We start from the raw sequence: 22,480 nt of genomic DNA, 5'->3' as shown, positions 1-22,480 counted from the left end.
CCAGAGGATTAGCTACACAGTCGATACACGAGTCGTCTCTCTGCTTTCCTGCTTGTCTGTCGTGTGTTTCTCTATACCAAGCTGTACTGACCAAACTCAAGCAGATCAGTCCTTTGCTGGACTATTGTAAGGCAGAGAAACTGAATACAGCCCTAGGTTGAACACTGATTAATAAAAAGGTTAAAACAACAACAACTGATGATTGGGTCTAATTTTTGTAAATACAGACCAATAACACAATAACATGATCCTGTATATTGCTGAAGCGGTGCTTGGATGAACCTCTGCAGGGGGAAAAATAAATGACATTTATTCTTGACAGTTATTCTTGGTGGCATAAGCCGTTGCTGACAGACATTAAAGCCACAGTGAAACCTGCTCTGGGTAAATGTTAGCTTGTCACAGCCTCACAAAGTCCTAAAAATCCCTGCTTCAACACAGCCTACAGCTCCTGATGCTCACCTCTTAGGAGCACGTTCCCTGGCAACAGAGAACAAATAATAGCAAATGAAACGTTTTTACGTCAGTAAAACCCTCATCGTTTTTCAGGGGATCCAAAGACACTTCACGAGTTAAAATGATATAGACAGAGCAACATACTATAAACATATAAAATATATTGATATGTGATTTGAACACTGACAGATTGCTGCGTGATGTGTTTAGAGAGTCTCAGAGGGAGGGGCCAGCTATGGAGAAGGCTCTGTGGCCCCAGGGCCAGTGCTTGGTCCTGACAGGTGGAGTCAGGAGGGCGGCATCAGAGGAGTGGAGGCTGCGGGAAGGAGTGTGATGACAGAGCAGGTTTGTGAGGTAGGAGGGGGACCTGTGAATGAAGAGAAGGACTTTGTGAGCCAGAGGAGCTTCTGGAGGACAGAGGTGATGTGGTCCCAGGAGTTGGAGTGGATGAGCTGGCATGCAGCAGAGTTCTAGATGTACTAGAGTTTATCTGGGACTTTAGATGATGTGCCATAAAGAATTCTCTTACTGTAGTCAATTGTGAGAGATGAACACATTTTTTTTTTTTAAAGTTTATTAATAGATTAATAGATTGATATATACAGTCTGACTCACCAAAGTTTATTATAAGGAAGTTGGCTTGTATCCATGGTTTGATTTCAGTAAGGGAGTCGTCAGACTTTAGTAGGGTTGAGATGAATTTAGTGGAGATGTAGAGCTGGACATCATCAGTGTCGCAGAGGAAGTGGAGAATATGAATTGGATGTTGTTGCCAAGTGGGAGCATGAAATCTGGGGGACGCCTTGGGACAGAGCAGCAGTGCAGGAGGTGCAGTTGTTGATGAGCTGTCATCTGTTTGTGAGATACGACTTTACCGGTGATAAGGAGGGAGAGAAGAATGGTGAGAGGATGGTGTCAAAAAAGTCAGAGAGGTCGAGGAGAATGAGAATGAGATGAGTCTGAGAAGATGAGAAGGTTGCTGGTAAATTTGCGGAGGGCTGTTGCTGCTGCTGAGCGGTAGTGTGAGTCGGAACATGTAGGCTGTGGGTATAAGCTGACTATTTCGGTCATTATTCTCCTGCCCTTCCACTATCTGTATGTTACCGTTTTCAAATTCCCCACTGCAACAGGAAACAACAACAACAACAACAACAACAACAACAACAACAGCAAATTTTGGATCATGCGACACAGCAGGTCTGCTTGGTTCTTTATAGTTTTTTGCAGGGATTTAGCCACTATTACGCCACAGAGAGTTTTTTTTTTTTTTTTTTTACCCCTAAAGCAGAATGATATTTTATCTGGCAATGCAAGACTAAATCAGCGGAGCTTGGATCGAAATGGTTAAAACAGGTTGTTGGGCTTTTAAATTAGGAGGCAACATGTTCCAGTATTTTTCACAGTGAGGGAGACTGGAGATGGGCTGGAAATCGCTGATGATATCAGGGTTGAGTCCAGTTGTTTTTTTTAGGATGGCAGCAACCAGGTTGGACAGATTGGGTGACTGAACCACAGCTGTAGGAGCAGTCAGTGATTTCTGTGATGAGTGAGGAGATAGCTGGGAGACGGTCCTTAACAAGACAGGACGGGATGGGATCCAGAACTCAAGTGAAGCATCTCATTCCAACCATAAAGTAGGACAGCTCCACTGGGGACAGAGGGGAGGGCTGACAGTCTGATCCTTTACTCCTGATATTGCTATTTTTTTCATGTTTCTAACCATTTGATGAGTAACAAAAATCAAAATAACAAAACTACACTGAAATATGTGGCAGCTGTACCAATGAATGTTATCTCTATTGAAGAAACATGATTGAAGAAAATGTATTAAAAGCTACCATGTTCATACAAGCTTCACAGCCTCATAATACATTACATATTATCTCACCAACAAGCATTTACAGTTTTTTCATGAAGATGAATAGTTACTGGGGGTGCATGTTACTTCATTGACCAGCAGATAAAAATACAGTTTTTTTTTTTCCTAATGCGTGCTAAAACCAGCTTGAATCAGTTTTCATTGGAATTACAGTCGTGTCCTCTTTGTCAGTGTTGGCTGAGCTCCAGAGAGGATTACGAACTGGATCAATTTATGCTTTGCCCTTTAACCTGAGAAACAACTGTCCAGACTCCCCCATAGCAACTCTGCTCCACTGTTACGAGGAGCGATGAGGTTTATAAGGAACACGGTGGAACATTTTATAGTCGAACATTACATTTTATTACTGTCTTCCCCACTCATAAATCCTGTTTGTTTATTCTAACTTTGCTGATACTGAGGTACAAATCTGAAAGTACCAGTAAATGAGTGGTTGTGAAATGTAATAAATGAAGTTTAATACAGAACAGAATTACAGTACTGCAGTACTATGACAAGTGTGAATAACAAATTATCCTGTCTCATATATTTTTAAAAGTATACTTTCCTCCAGCAATGCATACTTGATGAAATACTTGATTATTGCCCACTAAGCGTTAAAAGACAGCATACCTTCAAGCAACCGACCGTTTGCTACAACAGTCAAACTTTCTGTTTCTGTTAAATGAAACGTTAAACATTTATGAGTCATATTGTGTCTCCGGCTGACTTCTCAATATTTCATGCTGACTTATTTTAATCTCATAAAATGGTCTCCTATATATACATTTTTCTGGCTGGTTAGACACATTATGCCATGCTAAATAACTTCCCCAGAGTTAGAAAGTTAGGATCCGCACCTCATAAAAGACACGGAAATAAAGAAACTGTGCAGTTCTTGTCTGGTAGTGCAGAGATAGTCATACAAGTCATTGTAAACACCTCTAATAAAGAGAAGGACAGAACCTTTATCACTGCTGGCATCCAGGACCGCCTTACATATTGTAGGAAACTCCTATAAAGTGGACGTGCTGGTCTCAAAAGGATCTTTTAACCTGGAGCAACGCAAAATAATATAAACAATACAAAACAACGTGGACAGTGATGTGCTTCTTAGCCTTACAAGTAACACACGAATAGTGCTGTACATGGTCATATTGCTTCGAATAATATTGGTGTAATTTTAAAATATCATGATAATGGCAATACTCCAACTTGTTGACGTAATGACCTCACACCGCTGTGCAGTGTGACAGTATGACATTTGTTACATGTGCAACTTTCCTAAAGTAACAAGCAGCCTGGCTGAAAGCAGCTCAGCAGTGCTGGAGTGAGTTCGAAACAGAGGAGCGATTTCAATAGTGTGGAATGGGTTTGATTTCAAAAGATACAACAAATCCCAGAATTATTATTATTTTTATTTTATTAATATTTGAAGGCAAACTAGCAAAGTTTACGCCGATATATAAAACACTTATTTTGTTGCAATTGTGGGTTCTTTAAATTGATAGTAAAATATTTGTTTATATTGTCAAGAATATTATTATCGCAGAAATACCATTAAACATAGGGATATTATTTCAGACCATTATATATATATATATATACACACTACTGCTCTTGTTTCTCAATTTGGAAGGGTAAAAAAACAAAAAATACACCACCTTTTTAAATCTTCATATGCTTAGTATTGCTCCAACAACAGCATAATGCACACAGTGCAACATGAGGAGAAATCACCTTGAGGTTGGACAATCGCTGTGCAGAGGAGGAGTTTCGTCAATGTCAAACTTACCTTTTTCTCTTTCCTTCCAGATGCGTCCAAGACGGACGTCCCGGAGGACTTTGACATCGACATGGACAACCCGGAGACTGAAAAGGCAGCGGTCGCCATCCAGTCCCAGTTCAGGAAGTTCCAGAAGAAGAAGCGCGTTGAGAAGTCCTAGTGAGCACCATCTTGCTCTGCCACTGTGTGAAGGAGCGGCAGGTGGAGGCAGCGGCACAGTGACGATGGTGTGACATTTGCATGTAAACAAATTCATACCGGTTGGAACTCCAGGGGTTGTGATGGGGCTGGGGGGGGAGAGAATGCAATAGCCTGTTACTCATATGACATGTCTGTGAATTTTCATTATCCTATTATTATAATTACTCATATTTATTATTTGACTACTGTATCAATAACTAAGTAACAGAAAGAGTTATAAAGATCTGGTTTCTGTCCTGCCCTACATGTCCCATAGATCATGAAGTATAGGTGGTGTTGTGTTAGAATATGTTTTTGTACTTATCCTCATAGTTACACCTGCACCATCCCTTTCTGTACTGCTTCGGCCTATGTTTCCCTAAAAAGCACCTGTACTTTTGTGAGTAGATGGAGTTAAAGTTGATGTTAGACTGAAGGTTGTTTTCAGGAAACTTAGCCTTAGCTTTTCATCCTGAACAGAATATTTCACCCAGAGGCATTTTTTTTCTGACCTGCATGGTACTATCAAACTGTGTATCGATATACATTGAATAAATAAAAAGCTCTGTGTGGAAACGGTGTACAGAGCATGCAAATACCTGTCAAACACCTCAAGCTGCATGTGGCTGCCGAATCGCTGCAGTATGTATGCAGAGGGATTTATATTCTGATGACAAACTATAAATAGAAACTCCTCTGAATGAGCCTGGCTGAACCTATTCCCTTCTCAGCTTGATAACCTTCTCCATGTGGAGCCAGGCTAACATAGCGACAGATTCCCACTGGGTTGTTCTGTAAATTTTAATTCAGGATTATAGGTTGATACCTTTTCATGAAATGCAGAATCATTTTTTTTTTTTTTAATCTAGAAAAAGTTTCCAATAGAAGTTTGTATAAAATAATTCTGGCTCCTGTCTTTTAGCTGTGTGAATAAACAACAGGGCGGACAAGATTTCAGCTGCAAGCAGCTGTTACAAACAAGTCTTCCTCCTTTTAAAGTCGATCACAGTACGTCCATCATTATACAGCACACGGCTCAGGCACATCGTGTGGTCTCCCTCATTAGTCTGCACCAAGAAACATGTAAGCCAACACTGGCAAAAATAATGTGTGTTTTAAAGCCTAAAGTCCTGTTTCAAAATAATGACATTGTAGCAAACTAAATCCCACAAAACACATAATTATAGCTAGCAGGTTGTTTTATACAGCAGAGTTCATATTTCATCATGCTGTGTGGACAGCGTAGTCGGTTGGTTGGTTGGTTGGTTGGTCAATCAAAACTCAAAATTAAAAAGTTCAATATGTACCTCTAGTAATTTGCAAATATTAGCATCCATGCAAGACCAAGATCAAGATTCAAGGGTGCTGGTACATAAGGAAATAAATTCAGTTCTCAGGTCCTGAGAAGATGGTGAACATGGTTGCTCTGTTCCAAATAACACTCATTATTCTAAGTGCATAAGCGTGTTCACATTGTCAAGTACAGAAACATCTTGGCTACGTAGCGAAAAGGGAGGAACCACAGACGTAAAGAATTTTAAAGTGTTTGAGGAAGCGGCAGCTTTTGCCGAACATGGACAAAAGTGTTAATTTTTTACTAAGTACTAGTATACTGCTGTTGTACAGAAGCCATGAGTGTGTTTATTGTGTGTGTTAAACAAAGGGCACGAAAAACACATATATTTCTGGGTAACATAATCAAAGCTGCAGATATGTTGGTGGGTGATGGATTCACATACGTTTTCCAGAACATCAGTGTGCGATTTGAAAATAACAACAACACAAAATTACCACACAAGTAAGAGTCCTAACATATAAGAGCACATATTGTTAGTGTGTTAAGGGAAGCACATTATTTGGAGCACAGCCAGTAAATACACCATTGATCCAACAGGATCTATTTTAAGGTAGCAGAGATACCAAAGCTTTAATCTAAAAGAAACATCAATGACAAGAGGCAGCATTGTCAAAGTTAAACTGTGGTCTGACTCTTTCTAATAATGAGTACAGGTTTGTACACTTCATCACTCTTTCTGCTCTAATGAATACTCTGTACCAGCTGTTAAACCACACATAACTGACTATAACCTAATGTTTAAAAATCCCTCTTACACTTTATGAGATGCTCAAGAGAATAAGCCTGCTGAAGCTTAAAAAGAAGCTGCACAGATTTCCTTACAATCGTGTTCATGACACTGCACAACGGTGGGTCACTGAACTGTATTATATCAAGGTCAGTGAAGACCTTTGCACCCCGGGGAATTGATCCTCACTGCAGATCAGCTTTGTAAGCTTGGGAGGATTAAACTGCTGAGACGAGTGCTCCCAATTTCTTGATATCCACAGCCAGATGGTTTGCAGTGCAAAAACAAATACTTAAAAGAAACTGCTTCCACAACACGTTTTAAATCTAGCGTTCAATAAAAGAACTGTCAGATGTCTCAATGACATTATTGTGCCATGCATATGGCTTATTTTCCTGCTGATAAATCAATACAAAGCAGGTTTTATGACATAGTCTTTCTCCCTTAAAAGCGACAGTGCAGTGACCTTTGGGTTTTCACTGAAGGTCACTGGAAATAAAAAAGACTCACTGCAGTTCCTTGTTCGTTTGCTTGCTTGTTTTATTTTCCACCCCGATGACGGCTAAAAAGGATCCTGCCAAGTCCAAAGGCCCACAGAGAATAGCAGTTCTCCCAAGGCTCTGCCAGACTCCATTTTTTGTGTTTGTGTGTGTCTGTTCTAATAGAATTTGAATTATAACATTAGCATATGGAGATTTTGCTCTGATCTTGCATTACGATAAGGAACTTCCTCTCCTCTGTCCTCCTCTTTCCTCCTCTCTCCTCCTCTCTCAGCTGATGAGGACAGGCAGAACAGGAGGTTGACAGTGAATTGTGTCATCACTTCTGGGTGCTCACTTTGTCCCTGGAGCGTGGCTGGAAGGTGCACTTCTCTCACCTAGAAATGAGAGATAGATTACAGCGCTGCGGGTCGCCAGACAGAGTTGTGCTATTTCAAAGTTAATGTTTGGAGAGGGAGGTTTTAAAGTCAACAGAAGCACCTTCTTTTTCACTTTAAACATTGCAGAGAGTAAACAGGGATATTCTGTGGACCATTTTTGGGACTTCGTAGCGATAATGATATGGTGATACATGCACTGAAACTGCATTATGGTGAAAATTTCCACATGCACTGAGAATGGGACTGTGAAATTCACTGCGTGCCGTCTGTTCTGCCTATAAAGACGAATATCGCTGCTGCAGACAGCAGAATAAATCTTTAATATGTGGAGGACTGGAGCATTTTCTTTATCCTGCAGAGACCTTAAAAGCAACATATAATGTAGATGCACGGTAGATACAGTGTACTGTACAATCCATCAAATTATCTTTGCTCAATTTCACTACTGTTTAGAAGGAAGAGATGAATTCAGAGTTTAGAGCGCATTACTGTTGTGTTTGCTTATGTCCCGACAACGACAGAAATCCTTTTCACACTATGCGGCTGCTGATAATAATTAATCATCCATGTTGCTATGAAAAGTGACATTTTTATGATTGGTTCACTCACTGCTGCGCGCGCACACACACACACACACACACACACACACACACACACACACACACACACACACACACACACACACACACACACACACACACACACACACACACACACAAATATATTTATTTGACAATAAAAAAAAATAATCTGCTCATATTGCTTTTTTCCCCCCTAAATATAAGTGTATATAAAGGGTTTTAAAGCGCTATGGAGATCTAGCATCTCACACTTTCTTCCTGTGTGATGCGATTTGCTGTTTAGAGACACGACTATTTCCTGTGCTGGAGTCTCATGGTTTCTGTAGATGTGGAGATGGATGATTCAACTAGGTTTGATTCATTAAAATTACATTAGTCATTAGTGGCCTGTCACACTAACAGTAACATGAATTTGATCTAATCATGGAGTGTGTATGTGGCTGCGAGCATGGTGTGAGGAATTTCACTGTCAAAAATAACAGCCTACTGTGTGTACAAATGACTGCAGCCTCCACTGGAATTAATATAAGCATAACTTTCACTTCTTACACTACACTAATTGGAGTTTATCTGCAAATCTCTCCCCCTTCTGTCAGCTACATGCAGGATTTTCCAGCTAACATTGTTTCTTGTGCACAACAATGTTTCTTCGCTGATTAATCTCCTGCAGTTTGCAGGCAGGAGATTGATGGATTAAATCAAAAGTGACTTCTCAATGTGTAAAAGAAAGGAAAAAAAAAAAATCCTGCCGTGACTCTAAAAGCTCATTAAAACTTTACATTTGCGTCCTTGTTGTCAGAAACACAGGCAGGTGCCTGAGGAGATGGATTGAATGTTTTCACATGAAACCCACCTCTGTGCTCTTCTTCCTGTCTCCATCAGTCCAACTTTTGGTGTTAAAATAACTCACAACGCATTAGAAGTTCTGTGCAGTATCTGTCAGTTTTAATTATGTTTTCATGTACAGAACAACAACAACACAAAAGTTCTAATTTAAATGTATTTAAAGTATAAATCAGTACATGACGTTGCTCTCACATTGTCCTGAGTGTATAGTATATCGTGGGGTGATCAGACTGAAATTTTCCTTTTACTTCCTATCAACTGTCTAATATGTTCTATCTCCACATAATCAGGGTTCACTTTGTGTCAGGCAATATGTAGATATACGGTACTAAATGCTAGATATGCCATTCTGAAAACCAGAGTTTGGCATTTTGTCCATCACAGTCTTGATATTTTGGAGCCAGAGGTGACCATTGTTTACATTGTCTGTTCTTCCTGTGTACAACCACATGGTGTTTCTAGAACTAAAGGTAGCACAGTTACAGTCGCAGTATAGCTTTACTGGTTAACTCATCACAGGCTGAATCATCTACTTCTGTTCATCACTTTCACCAGTGACAAGACAAAACTAACCAAATGTTTCAGACTGGAAGAAGTAGATTCAGTTGGATCAACAGCACAGATATTGTTTGTGCCATGTTGGTGTATTTGAGGCCTCATCATGCATCTAAACATGAACAAGGTGTGCAGTGAGCAATGTCCCCAAAACAAACCACGGGCTTTAAGGAATTATCTCGAGCAAACGCGTTTTAATAAACACAACGCAGTTCATTTTTCAATTACATTAACGGTCAGTGATTAAACCTGAGTAAGAAGGATTACCGGCATAAATAATCTAGGTGAATATGAATTGAGCTCAGCAGCAACTGACTGTTTTCTACATTGTCTCAGCCAGCTAGTGAGCTATAACAACCCTGCAAATGGCTCATGGCATTTTCATCAGAAAGATTATCTTAAGGTTAAGGGCAAAGGTAACATTCAGAAGCAGCTGATGACCAATGAGGCGTGGCTTTAAGCATAGATAGTGCACACAGGGGACAGTGGCTGCAGCTGTATACCACTCCAGCAGGCAATGAGCGAGCAGTGCAAGGTTCATGAGCTGAGCAAGACTGGCAGATGATGCAGAGACAGGGAGGCAAAGATCTCTGGCACTGAGATCACAATACATTAATGTTAGCAGTCAGACGCTTGAATGTTTAAGGAAGACATTGCAATGAAAATGTTAATTGTAAAAGTAAAAGATCAGTGCTGTCTAAAATGATCCCTCCGACAGTGTCTCCTTCTTTGTGTCATCTCTCTCTCTCTCTCTCTCTCTCTCTCTCTCTCTCTCTCTCTCTCTCTCTCTCTCTCTCTCTCTCCTCTCCCTCTCCTTCTCCAGCAGAGTGGAATATATTTTATCGTCTTAATATTCGAACATTGTCCTAGAAACCTTATCCCCCAGCAGCACTGCTGCTCCACTGACCTTGTGATAGAGAATCAACCCCAGAAACCAGCTGCTATTTATACCTGGTTTTCTCTCTCTCTAATGAAACTCACCTTTGCAGCTGCAAATCCCTCTTCAAGGGAATATTTGGTAAATGGTGTATTTACTACATACTATATTTTATTCTGCATATCTTATTGAGCAGCTTTAAATGTACAGTAGCCTATTACAGCGATGATGTGATGTGATGAATCCATTTGTGGACCTGGAAAAGGACACTGACCCATTTATTTAAAACAGTGGTTCACAACTGGTCGAGCCTCAGGACTCGGAGTCACAAACCATATTTTTAAATGTTTTGAGGCGTTCAAATTTATTTCAAAGAAAAAGAGTGCAGTAAAACGCAATGCCTTCATGCATTGTTAAAAACATGATAAATGGATAACTTACTTTGACCTACTGGTATAAAATCTATTTAAACGAATTTAAACTGTCGATGCTCGTCAAGTTTCAAGAATCTACATTGAACTGTATGAAATATGAATTAAAAAGGCAATCTTGTCATGACAACGCAGACAGCATTTGGCTACTGCATGGATGTAGTGTAATCAACATCAGAGATTCTATAGAATTCAAAATAAAACTTTTTTTTTTCAAAACACACATCTGCAAACAACTCAAAATGGCCCCGTGACCTATTTCTGGGTCACAACCCACCAGTTGGGAAGTACTGATTTAAAGACAGGAAATACCCTGAGGACTTGTAGCAGGCTTGTATCAAAGCCATATGCATGTACAGTACTGATGCATATATGCTAGTTTGTTCAGATTTTGTCAGGTCTACTCACATCTTACATTTATAAGAGCCGTGGAAATATCTTCAGAGAATCTCGTACGAGGCAAAAAACACATACAGTCAGTGAATATTGTATAAAAAACCATGACAAAAGGTCAGATGTTTTCAAGCCTGCAGACAGAACATTAACGGCTCAGCATGATGTTTCTGACTGCACAAACATACCTCAAACCAAATGGATTAAAGCAGCAGTTTAGCTGCTCATTCTGCCGGCTGACAAAAAGACAATGAAGAAGCGAGAGGCAATACATCCCAAAACCATGGAGAAACATTTTCCAGCCAAACTTCACACTCTGTGCTGACCTGCCTTACAGTTCAATTCCACCGATCTGTCCTGACCAATGTTAAACTAGCTGCACAGGTTGATGGTGAGGTGGAATATTTTGAGTACAGTTGTACACATCAGACTCCTCCAGACCAAGAGAAAATCATTTGAATATCACGGTGAGCCTAGGCATCTTTTCATGGCCCCAATCTGGCCTTTTTCCCAGCGGATGTGGATACACCATGTCTTCATCTGAGGACGTCTCCAGGAGCACGTGACCGCAGACTAAAACATGGCAGGAACTGAGAGAAGCTTTGAGTCACAGCGTACCAAAATCCCAAAGGAGTTCATCCACCATATTCCTGAATATGATGTCAAAGAATACAAAACTGGTTCCTACAGTGTACTTTACTGTATCCTGCAACTGTATCACAATATAATCTTTAAATAATGTCCCAATGTTCCTTTATACTTGGTCACAAACTATGATACACAGTTTCAGTGAAGCTCAAAAGCTCTGAACAGTTTATATTAAATAAAATAATCTGGAAATTACACGGCAATCTCCTTTAAAGATTGAAAAACCTAGTTATTTTTGGAGTGGTAATAAAAATTGAAATTTGACATTATACCTGTAACATATTACTGTTGTTGCTGTTTTTTGTGTATGCAAGTAGTACATCTTCTGTTGCATTTTCATCAGTTGTGCAAAAACTTTTCCCTTGAAGTAAATTTGTATCTTACTCTCTGATCATAGGGGATGAGGAAACTGTTTATACACAATTCATGAGACACAGTGAGTGCGGTGACGATTTGTCCTTAAACTCAATAATAAAACTAACTCGAATTTAAACGGCCACTGTGGCACCAAGGAATAAATCATAGGCAGAGAAAATAAGTCCGTAGTCCAGACAAGCATCAAGCATCATGCATCTTATTTGATCATTTAAACAAGCAAACAAACAAAGAACAATGGCACCTCCTGCCTTTCCTGCCCTTCTAAAAAAACCACAAACCCTGTGCTATACCTGCCGAGCCATGCATGTAGATTCACCTCATGTGCCGAGGCTGCCCAGCACCTTCAAAATAAAAGTATTTACAATTACTCAGCTGACATGGTAGTCAGACAAATTAAGCCATAATCTTCAGACAGAACAGCAACAAGATAGATCAGGGTTTAATTATCAAACAACACAAAAACAACAAATAGCTCCGACAGTGACGGCACATGCAGATCACCGAGCAGACAACGGACCTCTATTGCATTTAGGCATTGCTGAATGATTTAATATGATGCAATTATCTAAAAGAGATATACTGTACTCTGGTTATAGTCTTGATGAAGTAAAAAAAAAAATGAACAGCAGTGAAGTGACTGTTGCTTTGAGATACCAACTCAGCGGCTACTCCCTCATTAAGCCGATGTTGACAGCTGCAGTTCAAACTATATGAGTGAAACATAAATTACGGCAGTTAGTGGAGGGTTATCTGAAGCACGTTACAACACCAGAGGTAAATATGGCAGCTTCAACAAGCATAAGACCCCTGACAATGGTTGTGCTTTATTAAGGTAACTTCTTATTACGTAGCACGTGACAACAGGTTATCAATCTGTGATGTAATGAATTCAACAGACTTCTGGTCTGTGTATTTCTATGAGCAATTACAAGTATAATCAAGAGCCCCTCTGACATTGACCTTTCTTAATAAGTCTATCCGTCATTTAGCTGTATAGCACATAACATGGGGGCATTTATCCTACAGGCAGATCAATATTGTCCAAGCACAATGTCTGTATTAAGGAGTAAGGAGATTATGTCAATTCAGCAATTTTAAATTCAACTTCAAATAATAACTGAAATGTTTAAAAGGGTTGTAGCTATCACACCAAGTGAAATACTGTCCTGTCCTTATTTCCTTGGTCATTACCGCCAAATTTGTGACTATTTTGACATATGTGTACAAACTGTTAAATATCCACAGATAACCACAGCCATGAGAAAATTGGATGTGTTAGAGTTGTTGTGGCCTGTCAGCTGCTGTGAGCATGTCACTTTGCCCACTCTGACAAAGGAAACTCATGGGATACAATTTTCTCGGCAGAAACATCCTGTGCTCTTCAAGTCCTTCACAGAGGACAAGGACGGACAAGCTGCCGGATCAATAGAGGGAGAGAAGAGAGATGGAGGTCAGAACTGAAAGGGGAAAATAATGGGTCTGAAAGGAAGATAAACATAGCGAGGACAACGTCAAGGAAACGGAAGGAGAATAGTCATAGTGAGGCCGCAGAGAGAAGTGAGGGTGTGACTGATGAGGGGAGTGTTGTGTGAACTCAGGGGGAAAGTCCTTCCGTTTCATGCTCGCTAAATTGCCCCCCTGTCTCCTGCCAAGTCTTCTGGCACCTCATTAGTAACCCCAGTTGGGAGGGCACTGGTCTGTTCCTAACCCGCTTCTGCTCACTGACATTGCACATCACGCTATGGTATCCTCACCGGACAGTTAAAAGAAAAATCCTAATAAAAACCTCCACTGCAGCACACGAGGGTTTCTTCCTAATATTATCAATCATACTACCTCGACGAGTACAGACTAATCTGAAAAGATGAAATATACAATTCTATTCTAACAGTATTTCCACATAATGCGATATATGCAAGTTTAAGCGTTAAAAAATGACTAAGCATGAAAGCAGAAAAGTCTTCAAGCACTAAAAAGTTATGGATAACCAATTGACATACATAACTAAGCGAAAAGTGTTGGACAAAAGGTTAAAAGTTAAATAGACTGCAAATATTATTTGGAAACTTCATGAATAGTAACCTAAAAGTAATTATTTCAAAAAGATACAGCATATAAAAGTATTAAATATATGCTGGGTCGAACTGGGAACAATTTTTCTCTTCACCGGTCTCATTTTCCCATCATATGCAAAGCAATACCAGGCTATTAAAATAGAGTCTAAGCAATAGATATGAAGTTGGCACTGCAGTGTGTAGGGGTGCCACAATAGCTGCTTCTACACGCCTCACCCGGTTGATTTTTGACAGATAATCAGTCATAAACGAAAAACATATTCAGTGCTCTGCGAGTGCCACGCGAGTGCTTCAAAAATATATTTATACTTTAATCTTAAAAGGAGCAGCCTGTTGTTATTTAAACATGGCTAAATCTATGAATTTTAGTTAATGAGGAAATTTCCCCTGAAGCAATTTAGCTAAAAATATTTTTTTTTTAGTTTAAAATCTTTGGTTTCTGATGCGTTGAAATGCATCATAGGATACATAAGTTTATCCATAAATGCAGTGATGCCAGAGGAACCTAAAAAAACCAACAACAACATAATAAAGGAGGATTTTCCCAGTCATTATAACACTTAGGTGCAGCACCCAATTGTTATAGCACTTCAGTCACTGTAACTTCTCTTTTAGCTTTGTTTAACAGTTTGTCTGTGATTATTATTCTTATAGCAGACATTGCATTTCTTAAAAAATATTGCGCTGATAATAGTCCAAAACTACATGAAAATGCATTGCTTTTAGTCAAATCACTGCACACCATTACCACAGCACCTAAGCCCTCCAGAAACCCAGAGAAAACTCATGAAAAGCATTAAATTGTTTAATTTGAAATCCATGCACGGGCCAATGCTGCCCAGAATCTGTGGCAGAATACGGCTGCACTCAACGAACCACTAAAAACCAGCCTGAACACTCAAAGATATAACATTGGACGCATATTACAGGCATCATTCTCCTTCCTTTCCTTTCAGTTTTTAGGTTTACTGATTTCAAAATCACTATCTCAACAGTAAACAACAACAACAACAACCTCTGAGCAGTAACCCACACAGTAAAAATGGCAAGTTGTGACAAAGATATGGCTCATGCAATGAGGCAGAACCACTTTCTTCTTTACAGCCTTTTGCAGGGATTTATCCATTTTAATGGCAGGGCCGACATATGCTCCACCTAAACAAGACTGGATGACAATACCCTATTTTTCAAGGAAACCCTGACTTCATCCTGAGCTTAGCTTAGTGATTGGTTTAAAGGAACACAAACAAGGCCTAAACTAGAATGACCTGGGTACAGCCAGACCAGCAGGGGGGATATATCTGGCTATTCAGACTAAAACAGTCACTGCCTGAAAGTGATAATTAATGATTTTCATGTCCAGCTCTGTTGACACTGTACCAGCACGTAATGTTTCCTGTCACGTTGTCATGGCCTCCTCCTCTTGCTCCAGCTCCCCGCGGTTATCTGCTCCAAACTCTCTCCTCCTCTTCATTTGTGCTGGTGGACTGTAAACGTTGTCACTGCCGCTCACGTTAACGTTTCGTCCGGCACTGGCGTCGGTAACATTATATTTGGATGAATTTGTTTACTCTAAATTCCCATGTGTGTCTTGATGTAATTATTTTCTGCTTGACCTCTGACACGGAGGGACTGATCCACTTGAAAAAAGTAGGGGGAAGCAGCGTCAGTAGCACTTCCTGTGCCTGTCCTACAGTATACGTGGGGAGTTTATTTGGGAACGTGTTACCCCCAGTCAGATGGACTGTCCCAACATCAGGTGGGCTGCAACCCACAGGTGAAAGTTTTTCCCACAAATGTTTTCCCCTGGCGGGCAACGAGGTGAAACGGGCCAGCTGGCATTTACCAGATTTGCCAGTCTGAGTTTTGATTAATAAAAAACTAATATAGTTATCTTGCATTAGGCTACTAACAAAAAAAAATGACTGAAGCATTGCTAAATGGTTGAAAATCAAGGTTAACTAAATGTATCGGAAGAGGTAAATGATAGAAAACAGAGTTTAGGTAATAGATAAACATCTTAAATATTTGGCAGTTTAAAAACAGCTGAAAGTATGGATAAATAAGGGAAATAGTTACCTACAATAATAGATGTGTTGACATTGTTTGCTGAAAATAGTTACTGGTTAAATAGAAAAAGCTAAAAGTGAAAAGTGAATGGGTGAAATGGTCAGATTAATTAACTGGAAGTAAAGTAGCATTTGTTACCTAATGGGTAAAACAGATAAAATAGTTGAATAGAGGAAAGTACTAGATTAATAAAAAAATAAAATAATAATAAATATAAAGGATATGGCTAAATATGGGAACCACCTCAAAATACTGTTTGAAGTACTCAGGCATCTTTCTAAAATTAATGGATAAAAATGTAAAACGTCCAGCTTCTGTCACTACAAGTGGCAAATAGTCTTACAGTCACCCCCACTGGTTGCTGATTGGTCCACCATTCAGACTGGCTGAGCCAAATTTAATGCGAACAGGGAGAGAGAGAGAGAGAGAGAGAGAGAGAGAGAGAGAGAGAGAGAGAGAGAGAGAGAGAGAGAGAGAGAGAGAGAGAGAGAGAGAGAGAGAGAGAGAGAGAGAGAGAGAGAGAGAGAGAGAGAGAGAGAGAGAGAGAGAGAGAGAGAGAGAGAGAGAGAGAGAGAGAGAGAGAGAGAGAGAGAGAGAGAGAGAGAGAGAGAGAGAGAGAGAGAGAGAGAGAGAGAGAGAGAGAGAGAGAGAGAGAGAGAGAGAGAGAGAGAGAGAGAGAGAGAGAGAGAGAGAGAGAGAGAGAGAGAGAGAGAGAGAGAGAGAGAGAGAGAGAGAGAGAGAGAGAGAGAGAGAGAGAGAGAGAGAGAGAGAGAGAGAGAGAGAGAGAGAGAGAGAGAGAGAGAGACCAGACCATAATCACAGCAAAGAAAACTGACGCTGTGAGCAGTAGTCCGGTACCACCAGGCTGGTGGTAAATTGGAGGAAGTTCATCTGATAGGATAGGGGTGCATCTAAAAACAAATAATAAAGGAAGGATCTATTGAACTACAGTTTTAGATTTGAAAGTCCCTCTTCCCGTTCAAAGATCTCCGAACTTCCCTCTGTGGCTGCCTAGCGCGGAAGAAGGTGTGATAATGGCCCTGCAGCCAGGAGGCAAGTCACAAACTGACACTCCAATCCTGCTTCCTCCTAATAATGTATGAGGGCAAGTGAACAGTCATGGAGTATTCCCGGTGTGCAGGTGAGCCATCTATCTTCATTATAGTACCCCACAGCAGCCGGGGGAGTTCAGAGATTTAAAAATAAACTGCAATTATTGTTATTCACCTACAGTAAGATTTTACTTTTAGAGTCACCTTCCTTTCCTTGGAATCATTAACAGTAAGTGGAGGATGTTTTCCTTGCTGTTAATTTGTGAGCATGCAGCTGACGATTTTTGTTGCATTGCCTGGACATGTGTACACCTCATCAGGAGTAGCATGAAACATGTTTTTTTTGGGTTTTTTTTTTTTTCAGTTTTCTGCCATGCAACAGAAACACATAATGCAAAATCAGTGGCATGGATTTCCCTCAAGATTATCACAGTGTCTATTTGTGTGCATATTCATCTGTGAGCATGCAATCTTTTCCCAGACTCTGCTGTCTCATTCACATTCTCCGGCGCCCTGGGGATCAGTGTGACAGTGTAAACCTGATCTAGGTCCCGGTGTCAGCTCCGGCATGAATAATTCACCGTCTTCAGGGTGGCGTGCTCCTGCAAATGGCAGACACGCGCTGGAATACACTGCCGGGTTGCCCTTGGTAGGTTGTCACAAGTAGTTTTGGTGCTGAACCATCCCTTTCCTCCTCCTCAAAGTCCTCATGCTCACTACTTGTTAGCAGCAAATGGACTCGATTCAGTGACTGCACAGTGCCATCTGTTGATCGAAACCAAGACACAGCCTCAATACAAACATGAATGATTTTTTTTATTTTTATTTTTTTTATTTGTTAGTTCATGTTTGTGCAATGCCAAGGTTGCTCTTCACCATTACTTCCTGCTGGTCTTTGAATGCAACCAAGAGAGAATTGTCTCTCACTAATTTTCCATTTCCTGCATGAAAGCGACATCTCCTCAAGAATTATCTTCAGTAAACATGTCTGTTTAATAACTTTTTCTGTATTTCTGGGCTCCAGCTGAATTTGTGTGGTTTGTTGATAAGAAAATATTTCCTCTTGCTGCCAATCACTTGACATCGAGAGACAGCTGAAAACACAGTCTTCAAAATAATCCTTTCAAACATCCCATCTTAAAAGATTATTGTTGAATCCTTTGTTTTCCAGGACACCTTTAAAAAAAAAAAAAAGGATTTAGAGCCTGCTTTTTATAAATAAAACCTGGGTTTAAAATATTTTTGCAAAGAGTATTATTTATGGTTGAAAATATAAAGTATATGTAAACAGAAGTAGAGCTCTCTAAATCTGTGTTTTGTTTTTTTACTGCACTTCCATAGAGGACTTTAGAAATAATGGACAAAATCAGTGCAGAAAAGGAAAAGAAAGTTCTACTTTTAGTGCCTAACTCGACACTGGATTCTGCACTTTTCATAATGTAACTCGTCTGTAATGTAATGCGTTCAGTCTCTAATGGAGCTTTTAGTTGTAAGTTTGCAGACTGAAACCTGGACTGAACCTAAAGGCATCACCGGGGTTATTTTCTTACTCAGAGTAGTTCTCCTCATTACTAACAGTTACTCTTTCCACTCCATCCACTTTCTTTATGGAAGCATCAGATGTGACATCTGAGGGTGCAAATGACTCCGAATGACACTTCACATGTTTAATCAATGACCCTTCGCTTCACCGAAGTTAATTTTAGATCAATCAGATTGCTGTTTTCAGTGGGATTCTTGCTGGCAAATAACTGTAAAGTTAATTATCGGGTCTCTTTCACTTCTAACTGACCACAGCTGATGATTTTCAGTAAAGTAGAAGAGGGATGAGGAAGAAGAAGCAAACAGAGATGTTGGTCTAGAACGATATTAATCAAACTCAGGTGTGTGCAAACATGACTAAGGACTTTATTAACCAAATCATTTTCCCCGTAATATCCACAAATAAAAGTGATCTCTTTATATATATATTCACATTGTATAATTTCATAGTGTGACAAAAATTCTCTTTTTTTTGGATATCCAGCCATTCCTATTAATTGTCATTTGATCAGTCGCCATGCAGTCGTCAGAAAAGTTGAAAAACATTACGATTTGTCAGCATTGGCGGTCGTGTCCGACGTCACTCTTCTTCACCTCTGTTGGCTCTTCGTAGTGCTAAAAACCCCCTCGGTTTCCCAATTACAGATTTCATCACACTGCGACAATAAAATAAAAATAAATTAAGAAAGCAATGTTCTCCTGCAGAGAGCTCCAGAGTCCTCCTCCCTTTCCCTTCTTTTTTTTCTTCTTTTTTTATTTTTTAGATATTTTCTCTTTTATATAATAATAATAGTAATAATAATAATGACTATAATTGTCCTTGATATAAATTCAATAGTATTTTTTCTCTTTCTCAAATTTTAAATAAATCATTTTGGCAATCCTCATATTTTGTCATTTTAGAATAAAAGAATACTCAAGTAGAAAATAAAAACTGTGAGAGAAAACTCATCAGAAGAGGAGCGAGGTGTAAGAGAATGAAAAGTGTGAAAGCAACAGAGAAGAGCGAGAGAGGAAAGAAAGAAAAGACTGAAAGAAAGAAAGACAGACTCAAAGAAAAGCATCCACTTCAGACGCATGTCAGAAACGGCTCTATATACAACAATTTCTGTTGTGGAAAACTATCCATCCTGTGCCTGTCGTCTGTCTCTTGTCCTTCCTCCTCCAGTGTGTCTGCAGTAGTCCAGTTGTCTGAAGCAGTCCGGTGTGTCCCAGTGTTATACCAGAGTGTAAGACTTGGCATAGGGGTTGTTGCTCTGTTTCAGGTGTCCTCTGGAGTCCAGCAGGGACTCCTGGGAGGTGCTGAGCTTGGCAGCCTGTGCTTGGGCTAGATCACCCGAAGAGGGGACGTCTCCCCGGACCTCACCCCGGGCCTCACCCCGGGCCTCTCCCCTCTCCCGGACATCCCTGTGGGGGAGGGTGGAGGCAGTTCCTGGCTGCCACTGCTGTACCTCCCTGGGTGAGGGTACTTCCATGGGGGTGGGCTCCATGGGAGGTGGCCTCTTCAGGGTGCGGCTCCTCTGGGGCTCCAGGCAGGTCTGACCCATGGCTCCTCCACCTCCCGCTCCTCTTGTTTCTCCTGTTGCACCAGCGGCACCTCCACTCGCTCCTGCGCTACCTCCACCTCCTCCTCCGCTGCTGCTGCTGCCACTACTGCTGCTGACCCCTCCACCTCGGGCAGGTAGAGGCACGCCGCGGTTCAACAGGAAGTCCATACGGAGGTAAGGCGGCAAGTGGACCAACTCTCCTCCTGCAGGCAACACATGGGAGAAAGACAGGTGACAATTTAGATGTAGGTCAATTACAGCGCATCTTCATACACACAGATATTCTGACAGGTTGGACAATAATGAAAATACTTTAAAGCATTGTTTGTTTGTTTTTGTTCACTTGGAGGCAGCGGAAAAACAACATTTATATATTATCACCTTATAAAGTTAATCTCTGTAACATGATAGCAAACAGTCGCCTCTTTACACATCCAGCAGACATGTTGTTCTACATCTACTGGATGTGAGGTTTCTGGCTGCCAGTTGTAGTTTTCCTTTACTCTCCATCAACTCCTGATGGAAATATCTGGCACTTCAGTTAGCTTCTGCCTCCAGAGATGAAGCTGAGAGCAGCGGGACTGAACCACAATAGTTAAGATATGTGCCATAAAGCAAAGCAATGAGGTGAAAGACATTAAAATGCTTTGTAGAGCTGCAGGGAATAGAGTCGGGTGATAATTCTCTTTAACGTTACCTTTGATGTTAGTCTTTTGAACCACTGTTGATATAAAGATATATGATTTATGCAGCTTTGATTTCAACTAACTGTAAATGCAGATTGTAAAAACACATTGCTTTACTCAGTTTTAATATGTAAATCTTTGTAAACTGTGACATGTCCCATTTGTAGAAGAGCTCTGGATTCTTTATAATTTAGATGACCTGGTTTTCTTAATGCCTACAGATAAGCTAATATTCTCAATGTACCCAGTGTGATTGCAAACATGATCCGACAGTGACTTTGGGGTCAGCCTGGATCTATGGTAATAATCAGGAGGTTTTCTGCTTCTCCCCGGAGACAGTGTAGTGTTTCTCTGGGCTCCCCACTGAGCATACAATATGTGCTCTAAGTCATGACTTTGTCTCCACAGGCTCCATTTATATTATTCCTTCCCCTCAGTTTATATTAATTGCACAGAGAGCAGAAAATCCATATTTAACTCACATTCATGCTGTTGCATTTGCTCACCTCGAGCCCCTTCTAGGATTATGATTCGCCCAACCATTATTTTAATGTAATACCAATCTTCCCCTGGTGTGAATCTTTTTGATTTAATAGTTGCTGTCAGGAACAATGTGCAAAACATAATGTAATAGGAAGGTGAATATTACAATGTTATCTTTGCTATTATTGTCAGGGATTGATGCAATGATTAGGGGAACTGAAGCTAAATGATGGACTGTGTCTCCACTACCGGCCTGTACAGCCTGTACAGTGCAATATATCCAACATGAATCCTTTCCAGCACTTGTCAATTCTCCGTTTTTTTTCTCTCTGAGCATAAAGTTTAGTTGTACTGTAGGAAAGAGTATAAGTCTGTAGTGCGATAAACCAGGTCAGATTTAATATCTTGACTGAGTGATGAACCATGATTACATGCTGTTGCTTCAATTGTGACGTAATTCTCTGAGGTGCGAGAAGCACTTTCGGTTCAGTGGGTTTACTCCTACTGTACCTCTTCCACTGAATAGATCATGTATTTAACGGAGCAAATTAGCCCATCACAAAAGGGTGTTGGGTTGCCACATCTTGTGGACGGCGGTGAGATTCTACACATTCGATGAGCCGTGTAACATCTGTATTGTTTTTTTTAAAATTATTAATAATGAAGCATTCTTCTTTCAGAGGATCACAGATCAACAAGCGATTACAGGTACATGAATCATTGCTAAAGTTGCTTTTCAACATGTTCTTTCTCCCACACATGCTGACACACTCACATGTGCACAGCCCACACGTGCGCAGATCTAAGTATATACTATATAAGTGCACACACACGCTCCCTGCCAGCCACTCAGCGCTAATGCACAGACGAGGTCATCTCTGCACACTTAGTCCAACATGTGACCTTGGAGAATGGATTTCTGGGTTCACGGGGAGAATGACTAATTTACTGTGTTTTATAATAAGGCCTATTAGTGCCAGCAAAGATGATGAATAGCTAGGAGTGTTAATTGAATTAAATATAGATTTAAGTGTTTCTGTGGGAGCTCATTAGTAATGTAGTTTGAAAATTC

General features: G+C 40.3%; 2 protein-coding genes across 3 annotated transcripts in view; one reads left to right on the top strand and one right to left on the bottom strand.

The window, feature by feature from the left end:
• The window catches only part of pcp4b (Purkinje cell protein 4b), a 39,033-nt gene extending 34,172 nt beyond the window's left edge, over window positions 1-4,861 (top strand). The window contains exon 3 of the mRNA XM_069708997.1: window positions 4,130-4,861. Within this exon, the coding sequence (XP_069565098.1) occupies window positions 4,130-4,260 (131 nt within the window). The 3' untranslated portion in view covers window positions 4,261-4,861. The remainder of the gene's footprint in view (window positions 1-4,129) is intronic.
• Window positions 4,862-19,036: 14,175 nt separating this feature from the next.
• The window catches only part of dscamb (Down syndrome cell adhesion molecule b), a 116,836-nt gene continuing 113,392 nt past the window's right edge, over window positions 19,037-22,480 (bottom strand). For both annotated transcript variants that reach the window (XM_069706248.1, XM_069706322.1), the window contains exon 33: window positions 19,037-20,442. In XM_069706248.1, the coding sequence (XP_069562349.1) occupies window positions 19,910-20,442 (533 nt within the window). In that variant the 3' untranslated portion in view covers window positions 19,037-19,909. The remainder of the gene's footprint in view (window positions 20,443-22,480) is intronic.

The sequence above is a fragment of the Brachyistius frenatus genome, unplaced genomic scaffold, assembly GCF_029030835.1.
Source record: "Brachyistius frenatus isolate BFR_SWC_R1_liver_20210118 unplaced genomic scaffold, ASM2903083v1 Contig_1, whole genome shotgun sequence".
NCBI lineage: Eukaryota > Metazoa > Chordata > Actinopteri > Embiotocidae > Brachyistius > Brachyistius frenatus.
Note: the sequence above shows the minus strand (reverse complement) of the source record. Positions and strands in the feature narration are given on the sequence as shown.